The sequence below is a fragment of the Lithobates pipiens genome, unplaced genomic scaffold (genome assembly GCF_037356315.1).
Source record: "Lithobates pipiens isolate NorthernLeopardFrog02 unplaced genomic scaffold, aLitPip1_a1.2 Scaffold_22, whole genome shotgun sequence".
Lineage (NCBI taxonomy): Eukaryota > Metazoa > Chordata > Amphibia > Anura > Ranidae > Lithobates > Lithobates pipiens.
Window position 1 is genome coordinate 318,282,611 of NW_027507784.1, and position 24,625 is coordinate 318,307,235.

A 24,625-nucleotide genomic window follows, 5' to 3' on the forward strand; every position below is an offset into this window, starting at 1 on the left:
TCTATCTAAGTTTAGTGCACTTGTTTGTGGTTAGTTCCTGTCTCATGTTTCCTCATGCTGTAAAGGCATGCAATGCTAATCCTCCATAAAAGTAAAGCTATTGCTGCAAACAAGAAGCTTCCAGCGCATGATTTCAATACTCTGCACAACAAAGACAAGCATCTAAATTTCTTCCGGCTTCTTTTCTTTCCAGGGAAAAGACCAGTGATGGCTCTTTAAGAGAAGCTTCAGCAAAGAGATGGCCCCTGCCCCCACCTATAACTGGCCTTTTCTTTCCAGAGAAAAGACCAGTGATGGCTCTTTAAGAGAAGCTGTAACAAAGAGATGGCCCCTGCCCCCACCTATAACTGGCCTTCACAGCAAGGAGCACATGGAAGGGCAAAAGCATGAAAGACAAAGGAAATTCCCAGCTCAACTCACCAACCAGTCTGCTTACCAACCAAATTAACCTGTCCAACAGTCTGTGTTAAAAACAGGGCCTAGTTAGCACACCTTTGCAAAAACATACGTAAGCTGCAAGGCCTCTTCACGACACCCTGTGCATTGCTTGCAGTCCTAACACTACTAAATTCATGAGAATCTCCACAGTGGGAGCACATGTAAAGAATACAAGATGTATTCTTAATGAAGCAGCTGCACAGCGAGAGTCATTGCTGTGCTTCAGTCCCAATTGTCAGTTTCATAGCTCCCAACTGTCCCTGATTTCACGGGACTGTCCCCGATTTGGAGCAATGTCCCTCAGTCCCTCATTCCTCCTCATTTGTCCCTCATTTTGGTCTGATCCATATAGATCATATAGATGTATAAAAAATGCACTTTTTAGCTATCAAAAAGTGTTTTCCAGCGCTAAACCTTTCATCTGAATTCTAAATTGCTGCATTTGTATATTCCACAAGTCAATATAAAGGAATAGTAGCAGTAAAAAAAGTACTTGTGGGTTTAACCAGCCTTGTTTTTTTGTACAATTCTCCTTTAAGGGGCGTGGCAAGGGGCATGTCCTATGCCGGCACACTTTTGCTGATAGGTGTTGGGGGGTATGCAGTTTCCCCACCAGAACTTTCACCATCAGAGGCTGCATATAAGTAACATTTATCAAGAAAGAAGCAGCAGCCACCAGTGGGACACACATCATTACAATAGTGTTTCTCAACCTTTTTACATTAACAGCACCCTTTAAAAGTATGCAAAATCTGGAGGCACCCAGTCTGAAATGTAATTAATGTCAGCCTTACTTATCAATGGAAAATATGAGCCTGGGACAATGCACACAACCTCCTCAATAAAATTACAATCAGAAGCTTTTCTTCACACCAGGGGTCCCCCAATCACTTAGGTCACCCCATCACAAAGCCCACTAATCACACAGCTCCCCATCACAGAGCCTCCCAATCACACAGTCCCCTCTTCATATCAGGGCTCTACCTTCTGGTGATAGCAGGGCAGCAGAAGGCAGGAGGTGGAGCAGGTCTGGAGGAGGTGGTCGTCCATCCTCTCCTGAATGCTGTGGATAGGCCTGCATACCACCTGCCTTGGATCAGCATCATGCATTGTCATAGTGCAATCATGCCAGTCACCAACATCATATCTAGTAACAAATGACACTGTGCCTCGTGGTCATAGAGTGTTATTGCTTGTTATGGTGCTGGAGGCTGGCCCAACTCATTACTCCAATCCAGGACAATTTTACGATGCCCGGTGGGAGCCCAAAGGGAACCCCAGATGAAAAACACTGCATTAGAAGTAACTTACTGATGCTTAGCTAAAGACAAAACATTTTTTGGTCACACTTAAGCTTTATTTCCCCTAAGTGTGCAACTTACCTGGTGCTGTGCGAAGGAGTCCAGCCAGTTCAGCTGGGAGCTCCAGATTAGTGACATTGAACACTTCCCTTTTAGTCAGTTCCTGGAAATAACAAGGAAAGACAGAAAGATGCAATCAGCAAAATGAGATAGTTCAAATGTGTACTCTTTCTACAGGCAGCGGAGACATTTGTACAATTTTTTTAACACTGTGTGGTATATGAATGAATTATGACTTATATTAGTAGCAGCACCTACCTGCTCGGCCTTCTTGCGTTCCTCTTCAGCCTGCCTGCGGACCTCAGCCTTCATCTATGAGCACAGGATACAGAAATGTAAGCTATAGATACATATAAGATACCAGCATGATGGTCACACGACCCCCCAAAAAAACATTATTCTAATTTCCTCTACATTTGCACACTTTACATAGTTGAAATAAAGTGCAGCATTTTGTTATACAGCTTACACAAGTATCTATTGCAGGAATGTAGATCATTAAAGAATCCACCTATATATAGCTGATAACAGAGGTTACTGCCTCATGTAAATATTACAGATTACAGTCACAAACCATGTCATGCAGCATGTCTACAGGCTCTGACCATGTCCTACATCATGTCTACAGCAGCCTTTCTCAACCTTTTCAACACAGAGGAACCCTTGATATAGTTCTCTGGTCTCGGGGAACCCCTGCTAAAAATGTGAAATTTACTACTCACTACGACACTGATACATTCATGTGATGGTCAGTTAAAGGAATGGTCCTTACACTTGTGGTCATTGGGAAGAATTACCTCCTTACAGGTAGCTAAAAAAAAATCAATGGTGTCAGTGGTAACTTATCTGAGTGGCAGAAATTGCCCAATGCTGAAGGAGCCCCTAGCAACCTCTGGAGGAACCCTAGGGTTCCACGGGACCCTGGTTGAGAATTACTCGCCTACAGTCTCTGATCATGTCCTACAGAATGTCTACAGTCTCTGACCATGTCCTACATCATGTCTACAGTCTCTGACCATGTCCTACATCATGTCTACAGTCTCTGACCATGTCCTACATCATGTCTACAGTCTCTGATCATGTCCTGCAGCATGTCTACAGGCTCTGACCATGTCCTACATCATTTCTACAGTCTTTGACCATGTCCTACATCATGTCTACAGTCTTTGACCATGTCCTGCAGGATGTCTACAGGCTCTGACCATGTCCTACATCATGTCTACAGTCACTGACCATGTCATTCAGTATGTCTACAGTCTCTGACCACGTCCTGCAGCATGTCTACAGTCTCGGACCATGTCCTGCAGCATGTCTACAGTCTCGGACCATGTCCTGCAGCATGTCTACAGTCTCGGACCATGTCCTGCAGCATGTCTACAGTCTCTGACCATGTCCTGCAGTATGTCTACACTCTCTGACCATGTCCTACATCATGTCTACAGTTTCCTACCATGTCCTGCAGTATGTCTACAGTCTCTGACAACATCCTACAAGATGTCTAGAGTCTCCAACCATCTATAACCATGTTCTACAGCATTCTCCAGTCTCCTATAGTTAACCTTAGAATTGAATTCACTTAATATGATCTTTGGCACTTTGTTGTTGTCAGGGCCAGTTTAGGTTTATAACAGAAGTCATTGCATAATCTAAATAGTAATATTACAGCTGGCATGTATAGTAAAAATTTGATCTGATGTTTAAGATAAGTTTTAGAGCTTGAGGCCCTGGTACCCAATCTCTGGCCCTATGGGAATTTCTGAACAGCCCCTGAGGTCCCTGCAGACAGTGGTGTGTGTTTCCTTACTGCCTTTTAATAGTAGTGAGCCCGCAGAAAGGCAGAGTTCTCTTTTGTCATAAATGTATCTCCCTGTATGTAAACAGTAATGTACACTGAGCCAAGCATGTGCAGCTCAGCGTACATTTATGGCGCCCATCTGTGCCATACTGAAGTGACTCCTGTGTGCATGCACAGGAATGGTTTCATTGTTCCATGGCCATTCAAGCAGTCGAACAGACTGAACATGGAAGAAAGACTGGGAGAAGAGCAACACAACTGGGACCAGCTGACAGAGCAACGCTGGAAGACTGGTATAAACCCACTGGGGCCCATTTAAAAGAAAGATATATAGCAGAGTTTAATTCCTCTTTAAGAAAGTTGACCAACACTGGATTAGGGTTAGGTAGGTTAAGGGTAAAGTTTAGGGATTGGGGAAAGGCCATGGGTTAAAGTGGTATTAAACCCAAAAGCAGACATTTATTATATTGCACCTTACCAATTCTTCAAAGTGATGGTAGGAAACTAGAAACAGGGCATTCATTCACCACCAAACAGAACAGCAATGTTCTGGGGCCACTAAGGTCCCCTTCCTTGGGTAGCAGTGACAGTCTTACTGGAACTCCTTGATGATGAGATGCAGTGAGATTAAAGGCTCCGCTTTCCAGGATCCATTACAATAGTCTGATGATGGGCCCTTGTCTTGGTGAGCATTGAGCAAACACAGGATTTTGTCCTTCCCCTCCTCTACTACCATGATAATGTTGCGATCTTTGGTGCACCTCAAATCTCACTTTTTCGTGTGGCTCCATGCCCAAAATAATGGCTCTATTAGCCTTTGGTTCCTCTCAGCCCTCTATGTAGAAGCCCACCGCTGACCAGCCCCCTAATGCATCCCCAGGGAAGAAGCAGAATGACTCACACTGGGCCCCTCTTCTGGAGCAAAGCGTACTTGCTTCATGCTGTTCTGTAGTTTGCATTCACTGATCGGTTGTCTCCTCGAAGCTGGGCAAGGTGCGGCCTGGTCCAGCCCTGTTCAGGTCATACTTATTTATAGTTTAGGGATTGAAAGGCTCTGGAGCAGTGATATCACCGATATTAACAACAGTCACTTTTCTCTCTGTGCCAGAACACATTGCTTACTACTGCACTGCCCTGTTATAAGATCTCAGCTGAACATGTGACAGTCACTCCACCTAACACTGATATTTCCGTAATGACAGGGAGCACGTGCTTTGCTAATTGGAGAGCTCTTGCTCTCACTCATCATGTGGAGTGTTGGGCCTCTGCAGAGAGACCACTGTGTCCATACATAGAGCAAGGGTCCTTCTACGTAGCATGCTGGCAGGTGACAGGCTTTTTTACCCAGGCTATGGCTGCTTTGGGAAGAAAATGATCTGTAAGATTGTGCACACCGTTTGCTTTGATGAACTTGGAAGCTGATTTGAATGGAAGGTATATTTTGGCTTCCAAATGAATTTTGCTTATGAAGGATGGAAGCAGTGCAGGTCTCAGGCTATATCATTGATGTGTATGTAGGCTGTGCCTTTGTGTTTTATACAGAAGCTGACTGCTGGACTTTGAGCTCGGACAAGCAGCGCAAATAAATATAAAAAAATAAAAGCAGAACATTTCTGACTCATGCAGGCGGAAAACCAAATTATTTTTAAGCAGTTTCCAAAGCGCTTGGTATTTTTATTTTAGACTTGTATATTTTTTCAGTGTATTGTTTTATTATTTTTGGGGATAAAATAATTAGTGAAAAAAAAAATATTTTACAATTTCTGCACACTTTAGAATAAGCCCTTAAATCTTTCAGTCTGATAATGTTATGAACGTGTGGTAGACTTTTATTTTTTATATGAGAATCAATCAGAATTTTTGATTGAATTAAGTATTGATGAGATGAGGTGACAATTATCAGGAATGTGTATATGGAATTTCATCTCTGTTATCAGACTGGTATTCTATTCTGTACCACTTACCTAAACTATAAAAATTCTCATGAAAGAAAATATTTAATACAGTGTTGTAATCAACAAGAAATATTTTATGTAGAACTAACAAGTAACTGGATCTAATGGATATAAGCCTCCTGTAAATTGGGCACAACAGGACTCACATTTGGAGTAGGTTGATACTAAGGTTGAACCAATACCATTTTCTTGCCGGCGAGTACGAGTATCAATACATTCGCTCAAGTACTCGCTGAGTACCAATACCCTTGCGTGCGATTCCAGCTCATTCAAAATGAATGGGCTAAAATTGCACTGCAAAGAATTGCATGATATTTCATCAGAAATGCGGTGCGATTCCTGTTTGAATTGCATGCGGTTTTCCCCATCGCTCCTGTTTGAACCCAGGCTGAAATCACTATGACAAGCCTGGGTTCACACGGGAGCGGTGGGGAAAACCGCATGCGACTCAGATAGGAATTGCACCGCATTCCTGTTCAAATCGCATGCGATTCTTTGCAGTGTGATTTGAGCCATTCATTTTGTTTTGGCGCAAATCATACCGCAAAGGTATCAGTTTCAAGTATCGGAGCATTTTCACGAGTACTCGTGAAAATACTCAGTATTGGCACCAGTACCGATACCAGTGCAAAACTAGTTGATACTCCAAACTAGGAATGCCCAAACTAGGGCTTGTGGGCCATATGCGGTCTGCTACAAGACTTTTTTTGACCCACAGCTAGGGTCAGTGGTATATCATCAATGTGTACTGACTGAGGATTAGGGACTGAGTATAGGGACTCTGATATAAAAAGGCACTCTGCTGGGGGCCCTAATGTAAGAAGAGGCTCTGCTGTGAACCTTGTAAGGGGGGCTATGATGAGCACCTTGATGTAAAGAGGACTCTGATGGGGACCCTGATGTAAGGGGGGACTCTGATGGGGACCCTGATGTAAGCAGGGACTCTGATGGGGACCCTGATGTAAGGGGGGACTCTGATGGGACCCCTATGTAAGAAGGGACTTTGATGAGGGCTTGGTGTAAGTGAGGATTCAGATCAGTGTGTGGCCGGTGGTATATATATTATCTTAGGGGGGCAGCAAACAGTGCCCAGCCAGCCAGCCACACCCCCCCTGTCACCTTCTGTAACACCACCCCCCCTTCGGGTTGGGGTCGGTCTGTCACCTGCAACACTTACCCCGGGCAGTGCTTTCCTCTGGGCGATGGGCAGCAGGCTTTCCCAGTGTTTCCTTCTCTGCATCATGTCGGTGTCCTCGCCATGCATCTCCTCCCTCCTCCTCCCTTGGCCAATAGGGTAGCTTCCCCTTTCGGCCAATCGGGAAATGGGTCTCAGGACCCGTTTCCTGATTGACTGGGAGGCAGAATCAGTTTTACAATAGCGAATATTCATTCGCTATTGTCACGCAACTGGGTGGGCCCGGAGTTCAGTGATCTGCCCCCGCCCTCGAGCCCACCCTCTTTTGAAGCCTATTAGAGCATTTAGAGAGCCTATTAGAGGCTCTAATCACATGCTTCAACCCCCCCCCCCTCCCCTGATTGCAATCCATGCATCCTGCATGTAGATTAGGGGGCCAGACGCATGCATAGGGGGGACAGCATTCGTGCACCCCTTATGGACGGGCCGCCACTAATTCCTATGGTAACCCTGATTTGTAATTTACACAATGTAGCTCTCCTACTGAAAAGTTTGGAGACCCCCGGCTCTAAACCAGTCAGGTTCTGTTCTGTTGGTCTGACACTGATAGCATGCCTACAGGAGGGGAGAGCAGAAGTATGAACTCATCAGTGTGCTTCTGCTACTATATTGTGCAATGAGCATGCTGGGATGGGCTGATGACCAAACATTGCTGCTAAAATAAGACCCAATATATACACACTATTACATTTTCTGCTGATTTTTGTCTTTGTATTTACCAAACCATATAATATGAGGTCAAACCTTAGGAGTTTCAATTTGTATGCAATCAAGCAGGCCCTTGCACTACATGGTTTTGGTAAACCTGAAGACAAAAATCTGCAGAAAATCTAATAGTGTGTATGGCCAGGTGACCAAAATAGCATATATTTTAGAAATTAAAACAGTTGTGCCTTGTACACATGGTCGGACATTCCGACAACAAAATCCATTTTGTGCCAAACTTGTCTTGCATACAAATGGTCGGACAAAGTTGTCGGGAAATCTGATCGTTCGGAACGAAGTGAACTTCGTTACATATGACGGGACTACGTAGAAGCCAGTAGCCAATAGCTTTGGTCTCGTAATTTAATCTGAGCATGCGTGGCACTTTGTCCGTCGGAATTCTCTACAAACGATCGTAAAAAATCAGATCGGATTTTGTTGTCGGAAAATTTTAGATCTAGCTCTCAAACTTTTTCCGTCGGGATTTCCAACGGAAAAAGTCTGATAGAGCCCACACACGATCGGATTTTCCAACAACATAATCCGATCGGACCTTTTCCGTCGGAAAATCCGACCGTGTGTACAGGGCATTAGGCTCGGTTCACAGCAGGGGTCTGGTGCGTGCTGGTTCACCTTTTCAGGTCCAATTTCAGCTCGAATTTTGGGCTGAATTCGGACCTGAAACAGACCAAAAGATACACATCGTTTTTGTGCAAAACGCACTGGACCCGCTGAGAAGGTATATGAACCGGCTCCATAGAGAGAAGGACAAAATCTCCTGCTATTGCGAATTGGATGTCGTTTAAACGTTCTGGTTACTGTCTTGCCTCACATTCTGGTTAAAATGTGTTGGGGGGGCCACATAGCAGACATAACCTGTGTGTTGGGTCTTCACTTGTCTGGACTAGGCCCCACATTGCTTTGTTTGTTCTTTTGTTTATCTGTTTATCTGACACATTTGGATCAAGCGAGGATTGTTCGCTGTTCTACTGACTGTTCTTTATTGTTTTACCAAAACAATTAATAAAAACCATGAAAAGTAATGGCAAGCTATGTATATGAATGTGCAGTATGTAAAGTGTCATATAAATGCCTGTAATAATAAAATTTTCCTAAAATTACACCAATGACTCATCAACTTACCCTCAGATATCTTCTCCGGTTCACGTACATACGGACCACAGCTCGGAACCTCTGCAAACTCCTCCGATAATTCTGATACCTCCGTCTGGTGATGGAAAGAAAATTTCACTTTCCAGAAAAATACCTTTTTGAAGAAAATGTTGTTTTTGCCAGTACATTCTATACAAGTATTTTAAACACTTAAAGACCGGGCCTCTTTTTGAGATTTGTTGTTAACAAGTTAAAAACTGGGTTTTTTTTGCTAGAAAATTACTTAGAACCCCCAAATGTTATACACTTTTTTTCTAACACCCTAGAGAATAAAACGGCGGTCGTTGCAATACTTTCTGTCACACCGTATTTGTGCAACGGTCTTACAAGCGCACTTTTTTTTAGAAAAAATTCACTTTTTTTAATTAAAAATTAAGACAAGAGTAATGTTAGCCCAATTTTTATTTCTATATGGTGAAAGATAATGTTACGCCGAGTAAATTGATACCCAACATGTCACACTTCAAAATTGCGCCCGCTCGTGGAATGGCAACAAACCTTCACCCTCAAAAATCTCCATAGGCGACGTTTAAAAAATTCTACAGGTTGCATGTTTTGAGTTACAGAGGAGGTCTAGAGCTAGAATTATTGCTCTTGCTCTTCCCGATCGCGGCGATACCTCACATGTGTGGTTTGAACACCGTTTTCATATGCAGCGCTACTCACGTATGCATTAGCTTCTGCACGCGAGCTTGGTGGGACAGGGCGCGTTTCTTATTTATTTTACCATTTCGTTTTTATTTTTACACTGTTCTTAAAAAAATAAAAAATAAAAATGTTGTTACTTTTATTCTTATTACAAGGAATGTAAACATCCCGTGTAATAGTAAGTAAGCATGACAGGACTCTTAAATATGAGGTCTGGGGTCAAAAAGACCTCAGATCTCATATTTACACTAAAATGCAATGAAAAAAAAAAAAAAGAAGGAAAAATGGCCCTTTAAGAGCTATGTGCGGAAGTGATGTTTTGACATTGCTTCTGCCCTGCAATGGTATGGAGACGGGAGATGGGGGGGGCATCTTCCCTTTACTCGTCTCCATACCCAACTAGGAAGAGGATTTAGGTTTAGCACTGGAAAACACTTTTTTGATAGATAAAAAGTGCATTTTATATACATCTATATAGATCAGACCAAAATGAGGGACAAATGAGGAGGAATGAGGGACTGAGGGACATTGCTCCAAATCAGGGACAGTCCCTCGAAATCAGACACAGTTGGGAGCTATGGCTTCACGCTGCACCTTCCCAAAAGGTGGTGCTCTGGTGACAAGTGTCGAAAGCCTCATACACACTATCAGATTTTTTGCAGATTTTTTTCCTTCAGATTTACCAAAACCATATAATATGAGGTCAAACCTTAGGAGTTTCAATTTGTATGCAATCAGACAGGCCCTTGCACTACATGGTTTTGGTAAATCTGAAGGATAAAATCAGCAGAAAATCTGATAGTGTGTATGGGGCTTAAGAGGGAATTCCTCCTCATTTTGGAGAGATTTGCTCTCACTTCCTGTTGTGTCCCCAGCACAAAAGTGAAGGAAGCCTCCCCTCCACTCCCCCATTTCTTGCTTTATCCCAATGTTTTTGGATACAGATATACTATACTTTCATCTTACAAAGTAAAAATTTAAATTTAATGGGTGAGAAGTACTTGCAGTGGTCATGCATAGAACAGTATGCAGAGCTACTAATTATTTGCAGCTTCCCATGCCATAGATTAAAACATAAAGCACTGCTAATAATAATTTTCACTGCTGTTTACTCAAGTAGTGAGATGAGCTCTACAACACTGCAATTTAGCTGATAGGCTGGTTTCTCAAGATCAGTCCACCCTCAAGTTTTATATTTCATTCATACCTAGCCAAGTAGCCTCGTGCCAGTGCCTGCAGATTAATGATCTGGTATCGCAATGTGGTGTAACGTTTCCGGGTGAGGTACCCGCGGCTGTATCGCTGTAGAGTCACAGCTGCCTTATTCATTAGTTGGTCCCGTTTACTTTCCAGTTGCTGGTAGAGATTCTCCTTCATGAAAAGCTGAAGTGAAAAAGAAAAGAGAGAGGGGATCTGAATGTCAGTATTGGCAAGAACGACTAAGACAAGACATGTGAATACCAAATATTCTGGATGATAGGATAGTACAAACTACTCTGCCACTATATATCAGAATATTTATTATACAATTGTGTGTGAATTCACCTTCCTTTATCCAGAATCTATATAAAGAAGTACAATATCACAACAAGGCTGCCTTTTAAATAACTATCTACTATTATTCTTATGATTGATTTAATAGTATGTAGATAGATAGGAAAGAAAGGAAAGAAAGAAAGAAAGAGAGAGAGAGAGAGAGAGAGAGAGAGAGAAAGAGAGATAGATAGAAATAAAGAACAAATGAAAAAGAAAAAAAAGAAAAAGAGAGATGGATAGAAAGAAAGAAAAAGAGAGATAGAAAGAAAGAGAGAGAGACAGAAAGAAAGAAAGAAAGAAAGAAAGAAAGAAAGAGAGATAGAAAGAAAAGAAGATAGATAGAATGAACAAAAGAGAAAGAAAGATAAATACAAAGAAAGAGAGGTAGAAAGAAAGAACGAAAGAGAGATAGACAGAAAGAACGAACTAACGAAAAAGAAAGAAAGAGAAAAAGAGATGGATAGAAAGAAAAAGAGAGAAAGAAAGAAAGAAAGATATAAAGAGATAGATACAAAGAGAGAGAGAGAGAGAGAGAAAGAAAGAAAGAGACATAGAAAGAGATATAGAAAGACAGAAAGAACGAAAGAGAGATAGATAGAAAGAAAGAACGAAAGTGAAGGAGTTAGAAAGAAAGAATGAAAGAGAGAGAGAGAGAGAGATAGAATGAAAGAGAGAGATAAAAAGAATGAAAGAGAGAGAGAGATAGAGAGAAAGAAAGAGATAGATAGAAAGAGAAAGAAAGAGCGATATAAAGAAAGAGAGAATGAAAGCGAGAAAGAAAGAAAGATAGATCGAACGAAAGAGAGAGAGAGAGATAGGTAGAAAGAGAAAGAAAGATAGAAAGAAAGAAACGGAGATAGAATGAAAGAAAGATAGAAAGAAAGAACGAAAGAGACATATAGATAGATAGACAGATAGAGAAAATATTAGATCATTTTGATTACAGTAAAACATATATAGATAGATAGTAAGATTCCCTGACATCATCCAATAGAAAACTGCTTGATTCTTTGGATTGGAATTGAATGCCGGTTCAGCCCATGTCATGTTCAGGTTGTAGTAAATACCTTGCTGACCCCAATGCAGTACATATTGGGGGATACAGACGGACACAATTTTCTCAGCAAAGTCACACATATCTGCCCGTCTGCATGGATATTACGTCCCAGGTCCATAACACAGCGATACCTGGGGATTTAAGATGAAGTGCAATTAAACAGGATGCTAAAAAGTTCAAGGAAGCTATACTGATATACTGTACACCAATAAGTGTGTAACTCATGCCATTTAGTGATGAATATTAGTATTAGAATATGATGTAATAGACCAGGGGTGGTCGACACTTCCATAGAACCACACAATAGCAGCACAATTTTGCACCTCAATGCCCAAAAATTACAGTTCTGCTGCATCCTTTGCAACATATTACAGTGCACACTGAAGAAGATGGAGTGCGGTAACCCCCCAGCATCGATGTCAACAAGTGCAATAATAACCCCCAACATTGGTGCCAGTGAGTAAAATAATAATCCGTAGAATTGGTGTCAGTGAGTGCAATATTGACCCCCAGCATTGGTGCCAGTGAATAAAATAATAATCCGTAGAATTGGTGTCAGTAAGTGCAGAAATAACCCTGGAAATTGGTGTCAGTGAGTGCAATAAAAACCCTGATCAGTGAAAACAATAATAACCTCAACATTGGTTGCAATGAACGCAATAATAGCCCCCAGCATTGGTGTCAGTAGAGGCAATAACTACCAGCACTGGTGTCAGTGGACGCAATAACTCCCAGCATTAGTGTCAGTGGATGCAATAACTCCCAGGATTAGTGTAAGTGGACACAATAACTCCCAGCATTGGTGTCAGTGGACACAATAACTCCCAGCATTGGTGTCAGTGGACACAATAACTCCCAGCATTGGTGTCAGTGGAGGCAATAACTCCCAGCATTAGTGTCAGTGGAGGCAATAACTCCCAACATTAGTGTCAGTGGAGGCAATAACTCCCAGCATTAGTGTCAGTGGACGCAATAACTCCCAGCATTAGTGTCAGTGGACACAATAACTCCCAGCATTGGTGTCAGTGGAGGCAATAACTCCCAGCATTAGTGTCAGTGGAGGCAATAACTCCCAACATTAGTGTCAGTGGACGCAATAACTCCCAGCATTAGTGTCAGTGGATGCAATAACTCCCAGCACTGGTGTCAGTGGACGCAATAACTCCCAGCATTAGTGTCAGTGGATGCAATAACTCCCAGCATTAGTGTAAGTGGACACAATAACTCCCAGCATTGGTGTCAGTGGACACAATAACTCCCAACATTAGTGTCAGTGGATGCAATAACTCCCAGCATTAGTGTCAGTGGACACAATAACTCCCAGCATTGGTGTCAGTGGAGGCAATAACTCCCAGCATTGGTGTCAGTGGACGCAATAACTCCCAGCATTAGTGTCGGTGGAGGCAATAACTCCCAACATTAGTGTCAGTGGATGCAATAACTCCCAGCACTGGTGTCAGTGGACGCAATAACTCCCAGCATTAGTGTCAGTGGATGCAATAACTCCCGGCATTAGTGTAAGTGGACACAATAACTCCCAGCATTGGTGTCAGTGGACACAATAACTCCCAGCATTGGTGTCAGTGGAGGCAATAACTCCCAGCATTAGTGTGAGTCGAGGCAATAACTCCCAACATTAGTGTCAGTGGAGGCAATAACTCCCAGCATTAGTGTCAGTGGACGCAATAACTCCCAGGATTAGTGTAAGTGGACACAATAACTCCCAGCATTGGTGTCAGTGGAGGCAATAACTCCCAGTATTAGTGTCAGTGGAGGCAATAACTCCCAACATTAGTGTCAGTGGACGCAATAACTCCCAGAATTAGTGTCAGTGGACGCAATAACTCCCAGCATTGGTGTCAGTGGATACAATAACTCCCAGCATTGGTGTCAGTTGATGCAACATTAACCCCAACACTGGTGTCAGTGGAAGCAATATTAACCCTCAGCACTGGAGTCAGTACTAATGCACTGAGTTGGTGGTCAGTAGTAGTGAATTTAATGACCCCCCCCCCCTCCAATTGGTGATCATGGCAGTAAAAATTAACCCCCCCACCCCCTTTCGGCAGTGAAAGTTAACCATCCCCATACTGACACCATTGTTGAGGGTTATGGCAGTGGAAATTAACCACCCCCCAACTGACATCATTGTTGAGGGTTATGGCAGTGGAAGTTACAGATAACTCTGCCTACAGCACAGTCTCTCTTTCAGTGCCAGATCCCGGAGCACAGGGAGCCCTCCAGTACCTGCACTTTGCCACTTTGCAATCTATATGATGCCCAATAGCCCATGGTCCACAAGCAGAGGGCCGGAGGCCATGTGTTGAATACCAGGGAAATAGACTATAAAAAACCTAAAACAAAAAAATAATTAAAACAATACTAAACATATTTAGTGATAGCTCTGAAAAGTACTAAACAATTGTATTTATAGTGCTGAAAATCCGATTTTACCTGGTCAGGAAGAAATGGAAAGGGATCCGAACAGGGAAGCCCTCCTTCCGTATGCGAATGGTCTCCAAGATCCCAGAGTATTTCAGCTGACTGACCACAATATCAGCCTCAAACATCTCAGGCTCCTGCAATCATTACAGATCAGACTCATATATCGTATACATCTGTACTGTAGAAGGGACAACTTGTACAAATACAGATAATTTTTTTAAATAACATTCTGCAGAAGAATGTCTCCAAAATACTTTGTTTTTAAAGTCTAACTAAAGTCCGCCAGGTTCACCCCCTCTATTTGTCCTGTTTACCTTTATCACCCAAATTTTGGGTTGTCATCAGAACAGGAATAGATGGGAAACATTCCAATGGGAACACGAGTTCTGACGACATCCAGAGATTTCCTCACTTTGGAGGGATTGCCTTTTCGTTTCCTATGTTAGCTATTGGACAGAAAGTGAAAGCTTCCTAGTGGGACACAGATGGCAAAAAAAAAAAAAAAACCTGATAGTGGTAACAACTCTCCCCTAATCTATCTAAAATGAAAAAAAAATGTTGCCTTCAGTTCTACTTAAGTGACACTGCATCTAGTAAAATAAGGGAATAAAAGACACCAGCCTGTAAAAGAAGAGTAATGTCGAATACACAAAGATTGAGAGCAGGTTCTCAATTTTTCAGATGGAAAAATTTTCTATCGGAAATTCTGAACGTGTGTATGCAATTCCGACACGCAAAAACTCACGCATGCTCAGATTCAACTACGAGACGGAAGCTATTGGCTACTGGCTATTGAACTTCCTTTTTCTAGTCCCGTCGTATGTGTTGTACGTCACCGCCTTCTTGACGGTCGGAATTTGGTGTGACCGTGTGCATGCAAGACAGCTTGAGTGAAATCCCATCGGAATTCCATCAGGGAAACCATCAGAGCTTTTTCCGACCAAAATTCCGATCTTGTGTACGCGGCATTATAGTACCGTATATACTCGAGTATAAGCCGAGATTTTCAGCCTCTTTTTTGAGGCTGAAAGTGCCCCCCTCGGCTTATACTCGAGTCATCGCTGTCTGCCCGCTCGATCAGCGTGTCGAGCAGACAGACAGCGGCCATTCTATGATTCAAAAGCCGCGCCTCCGGCTCCGCCTTCGCCTGTGATAGGCGGAACACTGAATTTCCCAGCAGCCTGTGTTCCGCCTATCACGGGCATCGTCTCATCCTCGTACTACGGACGAGGATGATACGACGTCCGTGATAGGCGGAACACAGGCTGCTGGGAAATTCAGTGTTCCGCCTATCACAGGCGAAGGAGGAGGCGCGGCTTTTGAATTTTACAATGGCCGCCGACGAAGAGGGCACGGGACGGAGGCAAGGCAAGGCACGGCACGGGACGGGACGGGACGGGACGGGACGAAGGCAAGGCACGACACGGGACGGAGGCTCGGGACAAAGGCTCGGGACACAGGTAGGCTGGACACACACACACACACACACACACACACACACACACACACACACCTGTACTGCCCACTAAACATGATGGGATTTTTGTCGTGGCTATGACGCAAAGTGGCTGCTGGATGGTCTTCTCTGTGTGGGTGGCCAGCGGGAATAAATCTGCGACTCAACTATTCCCTTTTCCCTGCCAAAGTGAATGGGTCCTCAGCCCTGGTTCACACTATATTGCCATGCAGCTAACACTGCAAACCCTATTCATTTCCGCACTGCGTTTTGCGATCTGCTGCGGGTGTAGGTGCAGGTAGGCTGGACACACACACACACACACACACACACACACACACACACACACACACACACACACACGGATGGAGACACACACACACGGATGGATGGATGGATGGAGACACACACACACACAGGGATGGATGGATACACACACACACAGGGATGGATGGATGGATGGAGACACACACACACAGGGATGGATGGATGGATGGATGGAGACACACACACACAGGGATGGATGGATGGATGGATGGAGACACACACACACAGGGATGGATGGATGGATGGACACACACACACACAGGGATGGATGGACGGACACACAGGGATGGACGGACACACAGGGATGGACGGACACACAGGGATGGACGGACACACACACAGGGATGGACAGGCATGTCTCACCCTCGGCTTATACACGAGTCAATAAGTTTGCCAGTTTTTTTGGGGGTAAATTGGGGGCCTCGGCTTATATTCGGGTCGGCCTATACTCGAGTATATACGGTAATTATTAGTCCCTTCAGCAATGACTCCTCTTTCTCTATTTAGTGTCTATATGGTGCGTCTAACACCATATGTATCATCTAGGTGCATTTTATTCTCCTCCTCTTCTGCATATTGACATAATAGCATCACACAATTGCTGCAGATTTGTCAGCTGCACATCCATGATGTGACTCTCCCATTCCAACACATGCCAAAGGTGCTCTATTGGATGAGATCTGGTGACTGTGGAGGCCATTGGAGTACAGTGACCTCATTGTCATGTTCAAGAAACCAGTGGTGAGATGATTTGAGCTTTGTGACACAGTGCATTATCCTGCTGGAAGGAGCCATCAGAAGATGGGGACACTGTAGTCATAGAGGGATGGACATGGTCAACAACAATACTCAGGTAGGCCGTGGTGTTTAAACGTTTTAAACAATTGGTACTAAGGGGCCCAAAGTGTGCCAAGAAAATATCCCCCACACCATTACACCACCACCACTCTGAACCGCTGATGCAAGGCAGGATGGATCCATGCTTTCATGTTGTTTACACCAAATTCTGAATGTTGCAGCTGAAATCGAGACACATTCGACCAGTCAACGTCTTTACAATCTTCTATTGTCCAATTTTGGTGATCCTGTGTGAATTGTAGCTTCAGTTTCCTGTTCTTAGCTGACAGGAGTGGCACCCGGTGTGGTCTTTTGCTACCGTAACCCATTTGCGTCAAGATTTGATGTGTTTTGCGTTCAGAGATGGTATTCTGCATACCTTGGTTGTATCGAGTGGTTATTTTACTTACTGTTGCCTTTCTACCATCTCAAACCAGTCTGCCCATTCTCCTCTGATCTATGGCGTTCACAAGGCATTTTCCTCCACACAACTGGCGCTCACTGGATATTTTCTCTTTTTTCGGACCATTCTCTGTAAAACCCTAGAGATGGCTGTGTGTGAAAATCCCAATAGATCGTCAGCTTTTGAAATACACAGACCGGCCGATCTGGCACCAATAACCATGCCACATTCAAAGTCACTTAAATATCTTTCTTCCCCATTTTGATTCTCAGTTTGAACTTCAGGAAGTTGTCTTCACCACGTCTAGATACCTGAATGCATTGAGTGGCTGCCATGTGAATGGCTGATTAGCAATTTGTGTTACCAAGCAATTGAACAGGTGTACCTAATAAAGTAATATCGTAGGACTAAACATATAATCTAGAGCTACATAAATGACTTGTGATCAACCACTACTTAGAAACAGATCTCCCATTAATCAGCATGTAACTGGTTTGGGGAATCTTGCTACTGTCTGCAATCACTGGCATCATGGTGCAACTAAAATTGCATGTAATCTTCACCAATAATTTTAAAAGAAATTTACTAGATATGCGCACTGACAAAAAATGTGTTTGTTTTCGTTTCATTTGTTTTTTTGCTTTTTTTTTTTTATTAGAAAATTCGGAAATTCAGAAATTTGAAAATCCCAACATTCGAAAATCTAAAAGAAAGAAAATCAGTAAAATTCGAAATAATAACTATCTAATAATAACTAACTATTAAATTATAGATATTGGAATTTCCTTTCAAATTTGTCTGTTTGAATGTATGACATTTCGAATTTCCAAATTATTGAATTGTGAATTTCCGGATTTTCGGAATTCAAAAATTTGGAAATTCAGAAATTCTAAAATCCGAAAATTCTAAAATCTGAAAAAAAGAGAAAAAATCAGTAAAATTTGAAATAATAACTAACTAATAACTATTAGATTATAGGTATTGGAATTTATTTTCAAATTTGGCTGTTTGAATGCCCAAAATTTAGAATTTCCAAATTTCCATTTTCCGAAATGTCGAATTTTCCAATTTCCGGATTTGGAACTAAACAAATTGCACATGTCTAAAATTTACTGATGTAGGACAAGGTTTATAAACTACTGTATGAATAGATTTAGTTTTACAGCAGCATGTACAGAACCCTTTGCTGTCATCTGCATTTGCTTGAGTCAACATTTTCCATTCTTTACCTTTTTGCTATTGGGTTTGATGCATCGAACAAAGAAGGGGTTGCATCTGTAGTAAAAACACAACATTAAAAATAACTTTGGTGAGTAATAAGGTATTACTGGACACACATCATAAGAAAAATATGCTGACACTTTTTTAAATTTATAATGCATGATTGTTGTGGGTCCATGATTCAGAACTACTAAACCCCAGGGATGAATTACATCACTAGAGCCTATAGCAGGCATTGCTAAAAGGTGGACGGACAGCCACACCATTTAGCTGCTTGTGTGTCCTCTCTTTCTCCTGATGCTGCTGTCCTCTTCACATGAGCGATCGGTCTGGATGGAGGGCGGGAGGTGCCCCGCTTTTCAAGTTAACAAGGGGCAGATTGGTTACTATGACACTCCCTTCATCCACAACGATCGCCCTCCCTGCCTTCTGCTATGAAAGGTAGGACTGGAAGGGGGGGGGGGAGAGATGATCACACTGATGTAAAGGTTAAGGGGTGTATTGTTAAGGCGGGCAATGTAAAGCGTGGAATGCTATGGAAAGGGGGACTGAGACATAATGGAGGTGCTGCAATGTAACGATGGGTGCTAAAATATAAAAGGGGAGCTACTGTAAAGGGATGGGGGCTTTGATGTGAAGGAGACTGTAATGTAAAGGGGCCTGCTATATAAAGGGGGTACTTTGATCTAAAGAGGGGAGACTGATGTAAAGGGGGGGGGGGAGGCTGTGATACATAAGTGTGGGGCCCTATATTGTAAAGGGAAATCTAAATAGACCTCAGGTTCATCCAACCAATCCCAATGCTTCTTTTTATATCCTAACCCATAGAGGAATATATCAGGTGGGACTTGGTATATTATTGAGGGTGGGGCTATACAATCTGATTGTACAATCTCCTTTAGATCCACCATTAGGGATGAGCCGAACACCCCCCGGTTCGGTTCGCACCAGAACTTTCGAACGGACCCCAAATTCGAACGAACTTTAGAACCCCATTGAAGTCTATGGGACTCGAACGTTCGAAATTAAAAGTGCTAATTTTAACGGCTAATATGCAAGATACTGTCCTAAAAAGGGTTTGGGGACCTGGCTCCTGCCCCAGGGGACATGGGTCAATGCATAAAATGTTTTTAAAAATGGCCGTTTTGGCGGGAGCACTGATTTTAATGACAATTAAAGTGAAAAAAAAAAGTGAAATATTCCTTTAAATATGGTGCCTGGGGGGTGTCTGTAGTATGCCTGTGAAGTGCCACGTGTTTCCCGTGTTTAGAACAGTCCCTGTACAAAATGACATTAAACGGAAATAACAGCATTTAAAACTGCTTGCGGTTTTAATGTTATATCTGGTTCCTGCAATATGGTTGAAAATCATTGAGAAAAATGGCATGGGTAGCCCTCCCTGCCCATTACTAGCCTATTTGGGTCTTGTACGCATATTAAGGGGAACCTTGTACCCATATTAAAAAAAGGAAATGCGTGTGGCCCCCAGGCCCTATATACTCAGAACAGCAATATACAGGCGGTGCAAACAAGACAGGGACTGTGTAGGTTTGTTGTGTTAAGTTGAATCTGTTCGTAATTTTCAACTGGTACATTTTTAAAGTGTAGCTCCAGTCAAAAAAAATATTTTTAAGCTTTTTGGAAAACATAGGGAAGGGTTATCACCCCTGTATAATTTGTTTTGTCGTCCATCTTTTTTCATCTCACTTGCTGTTGTCTCCTTCCGTTTGCAAGTAGGAGATGTTTGTAAATTGGATGTTTGAAAGTAGGGGCCTGCCCTATATGCTCTGCAGAAATGGCGGAACAAGGTGTTGGTTTTGCCACAACATTGTAAGCCCTCAAAGTGACTCTTGGTGGGCATTGGAGCGCCCTGCTGTGAACGATTATATCAAGAATTGTAATTACATGCCATTGTTGAACAGTGGTAGAAAAATTTACCTTTGGTGGTTGTGGTGCTGGTGCCACAACACTATAAGTCCTCACCGTTACTCTGGGTGAGCACAGGAAGGGGCCCTCCTGTGAAATATTATATCAAGAATTGTAATTACATGTCCCTGTTAAACAGGGGCAGAAAAATTTGGCCTTAGGCACTGCTGCTGGTGCCACCACACTGCAACCTCTCCCATATACTCTAGTTTTATTGCAGGAATTAGCCCTGCTGCAAAGCATTGCATCAAAAATTGTACTTAAACGCCCCTGTTAAACAGGGGCAGAAAAATTGGGCCTTAGGCACTGGTGCTGGTGCCACCACACTGCAACCTCTGCCATATACTCTTGTTTTATTGCAGGAATTAGCCCTGCTGCAAAGCATTGCATCAAAAATTGTAATTAAACGCCCCTGTTAAACAGGGGCAGAAAAATTGGGCCTTAGGCACTGGTGCTGGTGCCACCACACTGCAACCTCTCCCATATACTCTTGTTTGATTGCAGGAATTAGCCCTGCTGCAAAGCATTGCATTAAAAATTTTACTTAAACGCCCCTGTTAAACAGGGGCAGAAAAATTGGGCCTTAGGCATCACCCATAACCAGAAATGTTCTTCCAACATATCAGCGGAGGAGGAAGAGGATAGACAATCAACATAACAGGACAGTCACTCAGCATCAGCATAGGCAGTCTTGAAGGGATGTGATATTTCAAAAAAAAATTATTCTGTTACATCAGCTTCAGGTGCTTGGTAGCTGTGGGTGATCCAAGACTGATTCATCTTGATGAAGGTCAGTCGATCAACTGATTCGGTGGACAGGCGCACCCTGTGATCGGTAACAAAGCCACCAGCAGCACTGAAGGTGCGTTCCGAAAGAACGCTGGATGCAGGACAGGCCAGTAGCTCAATTGCATACTGCGCAAGCTCTGGCCAGTGATCCATCCTCAAGACCCAGTAAGCCAGAGGATTTTCGGTGGGAAAGGTGTCCAAGTCTGACCTTGCCCCTAGGTATTCCTGCACCATGTAAATCAGACGCTGGCGATGGGTGCTGGAACCGATCATACCTTGGGGCTGCGGACTAAAAAATTGTCTGAAAGCATCAGTCAGACGGCCACCTTCTCCACCGCTCCTTCTGACCGATTCCTCAGCAACACGTTGTCCAGGACCAGGAGTTTGTAACCTCCCAGTCTCTGGGAACGCGTTGCACAGACCTTTCTGCAAGGCCTCCCGGAGATGTCTCATCCTCTGCTCCCTCTGCGATGGCAAGATAAGGTCGGCAACCTTACCCTTGTACCGTGGATCAAGGAGAGTGGCCAGCCAGTAATGGTCCCTCTCCTTGATCCGAAGAATACGAGGATCCTTCCGCAGGCTTTGCAGGATCAGGGAGGCCATGCAGCGTAGGTTAGCTGAGGCATTCGGTCCAGAGTCCTCTGGGTCACTAAGGACAACATGATCCGCAGCTACCTCCTCCCAGCCACGTACAAGTCCACATGTTTCTTGGGACTGTAAATCATCCCTACAAGACTGCTGCTGCTGAGTGCCAGCCTCCACCTCCATGCTGACACAATCATCCTCCTCCTCCTCTTCCTCCTCCTCATCCTCTTCCTGTGTGATGGGTGGCACAGCAGGAACACTGTCTGGATAAAGGGGGCCTTGAGAGGCAAGGAAGTCCTCCTCTTCCTGCCTCTGTTCTGCCTCAAGTGCCCTGTCCATTATTCCACGCAGCGTATGCTCCAAGAGGTGGACAAGAGGTACAGTGTCACTGATGCATGCACTGTCACTGCTCACCATCCTTGTGGCCTCCTCAAACGGTGACAGGACAGTGCATGCATCCCTGATCATGCCCCACTGGCGTGGTGAGAAAAAACCGAGCTCCCCTGACCCTGTCCTGGTGCCGTAGTCGCACAGGTACTCATTGATGGCCCTCTGCTGCGTGTGCAGCCGCTGCAGCATGGCCAACGTTGAGTTCCACCTGGTGGGCATGTCACATATAAGGCGGTTCTTGGGCAGGTTCAACTCCTTTTGGAGCTCAGCCAGCCGAGCACAGGCATTAAATGATCGGCGGAAATGCACACAGACTTTCCTGGCCTGCTTCAGGACATCCTGTAAGCCGGGGTACCTGCCCAAGAACCGCTGCACCACCAGGTTAAGGACGTGAGCTACACAGGGCACATGGGTCAGTTGTCCCTGTCGGAGGGCGGAGAGGAGGTTGGTGCCATTGTCACAAACCACCATTCCTGGCTTAAGCTGGCGTGGCGTCAACCACCTCTCGGCCTGCCCCTGCAGAGCTGACAAAACATCCGCCCCAGTGTGGCTCCTGTCCCCCAAACAAACCAGCGCAAGCACGGCATGCATCGTTTTGCCTGCGTACTTGCGTAGCCCCTGGAACGCCTACGAAGCACCGCTGGTTCTGAGGACAGAGCACTGGAAGAGGCCATGGAGGAAGAAGAAGAGGAGGGGGTGGAGGAGAGAGGTGTGTCACAACCAATAGTAGCATTTTGGAGGCGTGGTGGCGGAACAACCTCCAACACTACTGCACCTTGTCCTGCATCCTTCCCAGCTGCCAGAAGAGTGACCCAATGGGCCGTGAAAGACAGGTAACGTCCCTGTCCATGCCTGCTGGACCATGAGTCAGCGGTAATATGCACCTTACCGCTGACCGCCCTGTCCAGCGAGGCAAGGACATTGCCTTCCACATGCCGGTAGAGAGCCGGAATCGCCTTCCGTGAGAAAAAGCGTTTGGGGACCTGCCACTGAGGAACCGCACATTGTACAAACTCACGGAAGGAGGCCGAGTCTACCAACTGAAAAGGCAGCAGTTGAAGTGCTAGCAATTTAGCCAAGCTAGCATTCAACCGCTGGGCATGTGGATGGCTGGGAGTGAACTTCTTTCGCCGGTCCAGAAGCTGGGGCAGGGACATTTGCCTGCTATAATCGGACGTGGGTGTACCGCTAGCAGAGTTCCCGGAAGCACTTGGCTGTGACACACCTAATTCTACACCTTCATTCCTCTCAGAGCAGGTTTCAGAGAGGACTGAAGGTCTAGTGGGGTTGGAGATGCCAGCTGATGAGGAGCAAGGAGAGGTCCGCTTTGTTCTTTGGTGTGGGTCTTTGAGGTACGCTTGCCAACGAGCTGCATGGCAGGTCAACATATGTCTGGTCAAGCATGTGGTGCCCAAGCGGCTGATGTTTTGGCCACGCGAGATACGCTTGAGACATATGTTGCAAATAGCAGCGGTGCGATCTGATGCACTCGTCTCAAAAAAGGCCCACACCAAAGAACTTTTAGAATAACGCGCAGAGGCAGCGCCCTGCACAAACGGAGCTCTGCGGTGTGATTCAGTCGGTGTGCTGCCCCTAAGCTGGCCCCCGGAGGGCATCCTGCCTCGTTGGACATGTGCCTCCTCCTCCTCCTCCTCCTCTCTCCTTCCAGGCACCCACGTGGAGTCAGTGCCCTCATCATCCCCTCCCTCTTCATCGCTGTAGCAAACCTGGCAGTATGCTGCAGCTTGTGGAACATGACTGCCAGATTGCTGTCCTTCTTGAGTATCCCCTCTCTCTGCGCTCACGCTACTGCCTTCCTCTAGCTGAGTGTCATCATCAGAGCCCACAAAACACTGGGCATCCTCCTGGAGCATGTACCCAACACTGTGCTCAAAGAGTTCAGGAGACTCCTCAGGAGGACGTGGTGGGTCTAGGGAAGGAGTCACTGATGATGACATTGAGAGGAGGGAAGACGATGCGTTGGCAGCTGCTTTGCTAGTACCCTGAGACTGGGTGAGAGAGGATGAGGAGGATGAAGAGGGCTTGGTCATCCACTCTACCAAGTCGTTGGCATGTTGCGGTTCAACATGTCCAGCTGCCCGAAAAGAAGGACAAGCATGTCCCATGGCCACGTGCTGATGACAATGCCCCGCGTCCACGACCAGCACTGTTGTCTCTAGACACAGAGCCTGCTTGCCCTCTTTTATCGGCTCGCGCCTGTCTGCCTCTCCTTGCTGGCCTTCCAGACATGGTAATGGCCTGAAGGGAGTTGGGTAAAACAGCAGTGTAATGGAGTCACACAACACCCACTAAGCCCTGCAGATGGCTCTATTAGAGAACAGCAATAAACGGTAGATACAGGTGTATATTGTGCTGGAGTCAC

At 44.5% G+C, this 24,625-nt stretch overlaps 1 protein-coding gene across 1 annotated transcript in view; it reads right to left on the reverse strand.

The window, feature by feature from the left end:
* The window catches only part of MYO15A (myosin XVA), a 167,372-nt gene that overhangs the window by 102,693 nt on the left and 40,054 nt on the right, over positions 1 to 24,625 (reverse strand). Inside the window, exons 17-23 of the mRNA XM_077450192.1 lie at positions 18,561 to 18,606; positions 14,318 to 14,442; positions 11,874 to 11,994; positions 10,478 to 10,653; positions 8,593 to 8,677; positions 2,058 to 2,111; positions 1,821 to 1,902 (exon numbers count right to left, since the gene is read on the reverse strand). Coding sequence (XP_077306318.1) covers positions 1,821 to 1,902; positions 2,058 to 2,111; positions 8,593 to 8,677; positions 10,478 to 10,653; positions 11,874 to 11,994; positions 14,318 to 14,442; positions 18,561 to 18,606 — 689 coding nt within the window. The remainder of the gene's footprint in view (positions 1 to 1,820; positions 1,903 to 2,057; positions 2,112 to 8,592; positions 8,678 to 10,477; positions 10,654 to 11,873; positions 11,995 to 14,317; positions 14,443 to 18,560; positions 18,607 to 24,625) is intronic.